This window comes from Lolium perenne, chromosome 3 (genome assembly GCF_019359855.2).
Source record: "Lolium perenne isolate Kyuss_39 chromosome 3, Kyuss_2.0, whole genome shotgun sequence".
Lineage (NCBI taxonomy): Eukaryota > Viridiplantae > Streptophyta > Magnoliopsida > Poales > Poaceae > Lolium > Lolium perenne.
This window is the reverse complement of record NC_067246.2, coordinates 198,011,706-198,017,827: the sequence shown is the minus strand read 5'-3', so window position 1 is coordinate 198,017,827 and position 6,122 is coordinate 198,011,706. Positions and strand designations below refer to the sequence as shown.

Below are 6,122 nucleotides of genomic sequence, written 5' to 3'. Positions count from 1 at the left end.
GTTGGCGGCAGCAGCAACAGCATCGGTGTTGTCCCCAGGGCCGGTCCTGAGATTTCAAAGGCCCGGGGCGGGACTAAAATTTTGGGCCCTTCTTATTATATTTTTTTTTTCACCGTATGATGATGAAAAAAAATACTTTAAGTATACCCAACTACAATATTTATATAAAAATAACAATCGTCCTCTATATCGACATCATCTTCTACATCAACATTATTATGTGCCCCCATAACAACTAGCGCCAACTAATCTGGATTGCTCGAAGTGCTCGCGTCATTGTTCTTCAAAAATTAAACATAGACCCTATGTGATTTTATTAATTTATGTTATTGCTATATCCTTCTTATTTTCTTAGCATCGGGTTCATGCGCCATAATCAGTTAACCTCGCTCCTAAAAATAAGAACAACAACTACTAATCAAAATTTAGAACCCAGATTAGAGCATATACTAGTAGAATTCCAAGAGAGCCGGGCGAGTGTTCTTACCTTCTATCTTAATCTTCTATGCAGATTGGATGATTACCTGATTGGGGACATGGGACTGCGAGACTGGGACTGGGAATCTGGGAATGCGGCGGCCGGCAGACCAGCAGGCAGGGCATCAGTCAGGGCAGCAGATCGCCACGCGCAATCGCTAGTCACGATCGGGAGAGCAAGAGCAGCCGAGCAGGAAACCGCTTGGGTGAGGTGATAGCCGCCACATTCACGTTCCGTATCGAACCAACTATCGATCAAAGGCGACCTTTGGTATCGCTGTATGACTCTTATCGATAAGATGGAATCGTACGTGCGCTGAGTGAAGTCCTGACCGGCTGGATCGGAAACGAAAAGGAAAATAAAAGACCCAAAGTATAGATCCAAGCCCATCTAAAAACGTTTACTGTTTTCTTCTACAATGTATAATAATCCTATATAAAAAATTTGGGCCCCTAATTTTTCTGGGCCCGGGGCGGCCGCCCCGCCAGACCCCCCCAAGGGCCGGCCCTGGTTGTCCCCCATGTTGAGGTCGTCATTCGGGAACTTGTCGTCAGACAACGTCGTTTTTACAAGAGGCGGGGTTCATCTCCCTCTTTCATACTTTCTCTTTGTGGGGTACCATAGCTATACTTTAGAGTAGCTATGCCATAGCTATACTTTCAAAAACCTGATTGGCCGAGAATACCATTGTTATACTTTACAACAAACAGAATAGCCTAGTTCTGTTTGTTTTCGAGCTTTTATTTCTCATCCACTTATTCATTTCCCTCATTCATATACGTACCTTCCACCACACCAACAGATACAGACAAATGGGAATAACCCATCAGACCAGCACAGGTCTACAGGAGTGGGAGAGAATACCTTCAGACCAGTACTCAACAAGCTGCATACGTGGCAGACCACCGGTCTATATTTACTTCACGCGCAGGCACAGCCCGTCCTGAGATACGCGATACTACGATCTACGACTACAACAAAACCTGAGCGGCTGAGGCAAGCCTCTGGTTTCCTCTAGTTCACCGCCCCGATGGCGACCCGGGCTCTCCAGATGCTGGGGGAGGCCTCTCCGTGGAACCTAGCATGTGCGGCGGCGGCCATGGCGGTGCTGTGGCTGGCCGCCTGGATTCTTGAGTGGGCATGGTGGACCCCGCGGCGGCTGGGTCGGGCCCTGGAGGCTCAGGGCCTCAAGGGCACCCGATACCGTCTGTTCACCGGCGACGTGCCGGAGAACGCCCGGCTCAACAAAGAGGCCCGGTCCAAGCCCCTGCCTCTCGGCTCGCACAACATCATCCCTCGCGTGCAGCCCATGATCAGCAACGCCATCAAAGAGAACGGTGAGAAATTCAGCAGTTCCGGCCGCCCTTCTCATTTTTGTGACTTCGGAACCTTTAGTGTTAGCATTGAGAACACATCACTTGCTAGGATTCACGCCTGGACTATTTGCAAGTAAGAAATAGGAAATTGTTTTTTTTTTGATAGTAAGAAATAGGAAATATGCATTAGGTTGCTGAAACCTGGGTTGCAGGCTTACAGTCCACACCATGTCTGAACTTCTCAAACGCTCTGAATTTTTTTTTTCTCGGAGATATTTTCTGAACTACTGATGCATAGCATGATCAACTAACAAACTGTTAGACACACTTTGTTTGCCATGTAACATAAGATCCCTTACAAATGCAGGAAAATTGTCCTTCACTTGGTTTGGCCCCGAACCAAGGGTGACCATTCTTGACCCAGAATCAGTTAGAGAAATTCTGTCCAACAAGTTTGGACACTATGGCAAACCAAGGAGTAGCCGTTTTGGCAAGCTGCTAGCCAACGGGCTTGTCAATCATCAAGGAGAAAAATGGGCAAAGCACAGGAGAATCCTAAATCCTGCCTTTCACCATGAGAAGATAAAGGTCCTTCTTGCTCAATGCTTTATCGAAAAAAGAATTATTGCTCAATGATTGTATTCCTGGCTTTCACTGTTTTCTCGGTTTAAGGCACACCGTGCGACGTGCAGGATATTGAACTGTCTACATATATAGACTTATCGTACTTTTCATTTGCAGAGGATGTTGCCAGTTTTTTCTGCCTGTAGCGAAGAAATGATTACGAGATGGGAGAATTCAATGTCCGCCCAAGGAGTATCTGAGGTTGACGTCTGGCCTGAGTTCCAGAATCTGACCGGAGATGTCATCTCGAGAACAGCGTTCGGTAGCAGTTTTCAGGAGGGGACGAAAATATTCCAGCTGCAAGGGGAGCAAGCTGAACGGCTAATGCAAGCTTTTCAGACACTTTTTATCCCAGGCTATTGGTAAGCTTCTTTATCCTTGCACAACAGATAAATAAGACCCTTTTGGTGTTGCACTTTCAAGCGATTCAACATGCCTATTCAGTTCTTAGAAGAGAAGCTATCACTTTCATATAAGAAACTCTCAAATCATTTGTAGCAAAATGCAGCAGTCCATACTCTATAGGTGATCTGTGGTTTTTGATGAAAAATGTGGATTTAGGCTCATGCTGTTTAGCTCTGCGTACAGGTGCTCAAACTGGATCAGTAAGAAAATTAATTGACTAATGAAATATTTTCCATGTTAAACTTAAATAGACTAAGATTATTTTGTCGTGAGTTTGTAACATATCAGAACATTTTCAGGTTCTTACCAACTAAAAACAACAGAAGAATGAGAGCAATTGACCGTGAGATCTGCACCATTCTGCGAGGAATTATTGAGAAAAAAGACAGAGCTATTAAAAGTGGTGAAGCTAGCAGTGATGACTTGCTAGGATTGCTGTTGGAGTCAAATAGACGGGAATCCAATGGGAAAGAAGACCTAGGAATGAGTACTGAAGACATAATTGAGGAATGCAAGCTATTTTACTTTGCAGGTATGGAGACAACATCAGTATTGCTCACATGGACACTAATTCTGCTAAGCATGCACCCGGAGTGGCAAGAGCAGGCAAGAAAGGAAGTGTTGCACCACTTTGGAAGAACCACACCAGACTTTGAGAACTTGAGTCGGCTGAAGATAGTAAGTGAAATGCATATTTTATGTTACAGTGCTACTGCCGAATGCACAGGTTTCCAACCAAATATAAAAGCTAAAGCGCTTCATCTGAATGGCAAACAAAGTAACCAGGAATACAAACTGTCAAATTTGCATACCCCTATTTTTTTTTACTGGATGTCCGCATATATATGTGAGTGAAGGAAATAGTTATGAATCTCTAGTTGTGGAACCAAAAAGGATTTATATGAAGCAAACCAGAAAGATATGATGTTTTATGTCTAAACTGAGCGATCATGATCTTGTCTGCTATTTTCCAGGTAACGATGGTTCTATATGAGGTTCTTCGATTGTACCCGCCAGCAATCTTTGTTACCAGAAGAACATACAAGGAAATGGAGCTTGGTGGCATCACATATCCGGCAGGAGTGAACCTTATGTTGCCCATTCTCTTTATCCACCATGACCCCAATATATGGGGAAAAGATGCAAGCGAGTTCAATCCAGAGAGGTTTGCTGATGGTATCTCAAATGCCGTGAAGCATCCAGCTGCGTTCTTCCCATTTGGAGGGGGTCCTCGTATTTGCATCGGCCAGAACTTTGCACTACTGGAAGCCAAGATGGCTCTCAGCACCATCCTCCAGCGCTTCTCCTTCGAGCTATCGCCGTCCTACACCCATGCTCCGTACACCGTGTTAACCCTCCACCCACAGCATGGTGCTCCAATTGTGCTGAGGAAGATATGATCATTCTTCTCATCGGGGAGTGAATTTGCCCACCTGTTGTGTGCAATTTTAAATTGAAGCTTTGATCTTAATAAACTAGCACCGGGTTTGCATGTGTGTTTATTTGGAAGTTATGATTGAATTGGAACAGTATTGTTATTTGCCGTAGGCACATAATCGATCTACCGAATACCAAGAAATCACAATTCACAACACAATGACGACATTGAGGTTTGGGTTTCACTGAGGGCTTGGTTAACGCCTGGGTGGGTGGCAGGGTTCTTGACCCGAGTCTTGAGCTGCTTCACTTGTTCATACCCTTACCCCAGAGTACTGTCGGAGACTGTAATGCTATAGGATATCGCAAAGGCGGCGCACTTTGAGATTGTGGCTTGGAGAAGGGATGATTGTGATCCCATTGTTAGATATATAGGACTAGTATAGCATAGGACTAGTAGTCCCCCTCATCTTATATAGGTGGTCGGGGTAGGGTTACAAGACACTCGAGTTGGTTTACTGATAGAATCATATTTTTTTACAAACTAGACTCTAGGTATCCCAAGTGTATATATATACAAGCACTATTCTGCAACCAGTTGCAGAATAATATTCTGAGCACCGAGTTGAACTTTCCTATATACATGGTTGAACTTCCTAGATAACAGGGGTTAGAGCTACTGATTCTACATCGAATTTCTCAACCATTTTTCATAATTGTGAATGAAAAATCGCAACTTTTTCATGTTACACTTTTTCAGATTCTTTACGATTTAAATTTAATTTTGAAAATACAAAACGTTTCTATGTAGCCACAAAACGAACTTTTAGTCCGACTTTCGAATCCCTTATAAAAATGGTGCAAATAATATACCGTTGGATAGATATTGAAATTTCGCATCTTTTCCATGTTTTGAGTTTTTTTCTAATTCCGAAGAATGTTTGAATAATTTTGGAAATACCGAAATCCAGACGTATTAAAAAAACAGGTGAAAGGTAATTTCGATAAAAAAATTCAACCGTTTGTCGGAATTGTGCAAATGATCTACCGTTGGATAGATAATGAAAAACCACAACTTTTTTTATGTTTACACTTTTCGCTGATTTTACACGGTTTAAATTTAATTTTGAATATACGAAACGTTCCTATGGCCAAAAAACAAACTTTTACTCTGATTTTTGAACCCCTTCTCCAAATGGTGCAAATGATATACCGTTGGATAGATAATGAAATTTCGCAAAATTTTCATGTTTTAAGTTTTTTCAAATTCGGCAGGGTTTTTAAATAATTTTGATTTTTTTTGTAATCCAGACGTATTAAAAAACCGACGGATGGTAATTTCTATCAATTTTTTCAACCGTTTGTCGGAATGATGGAGATGATATGTTGTTGGAAAGCTACAGAGCAAACTCAAAATTTTCATGTTTTAAGATTTTTCGAATTCCACACGGATTAAATTTCAAAAAACAGAGCATTGAACTACCCACTGACATGCGCTTGCACTGCTCGTGCGATGAGCTTGAACTGCCCGACGGGGTTTGGAGTGATAGGCCCCAAATGATTTTTCCGAAATTTTCAAATGATAAATTCAAACAATGAGAATGATATATCATTGGAAAGGTTTCAATAAGGCGCATCTTTTTTGTATCTAACATTTGTCTCAAATCCATACGGTTTAAAACTAATTTTAGAAGTTTAAAATCAAGTTTTTGGTGTTTTTTACGAGATGATGACTTGAATTTGATGGCTAAAATATCTTGATTTGTTGTGAAATATAGTAGGTAATTAAATGAGACTCACGCTCTACCATATAAAGTTTTTTGGTGCCAACTATTGAGGTGATCGGTGATCAAAATAAAGTACTGAATTGTCGGTGACATGATCTTGCACTTCTCGTGCAATGATCTTGAACTGCCTACCTG

General features: G+C 42.1%; 1 protein-coding gene across 1 annotated transcript; it reads left to right on the top strand.

Annotated features, from left to right (window-relative positions):
* Positions 1-1,412: 1,412 nt before the first annotated feature.
* Positions 1,413-4,325, top strand: LOC127343026 (cytochrome P450 CYP72A616). Its single transcript, XM_051369103.2, has 5 exons — positions 1,413-1,815; positions 2,162-2,382; positions 2,536-2,780; positions 3,123-3,501; positions 3,798-4,325. Exons 1-5 carry the CDS (start codon positions 1,509-1,511, stop codon positions 4,221-4,223), a joined length of 1,578 nt encoding a protein of 525 aa, XP_051225063.1. The 5' UTR covers positions 1,413-1,508; the 3' UTR covers positions 4,224-4,325.
* The last annotated feature ends 1,797 nt before the right edge of the window (positions 4,326-6,122 follow it).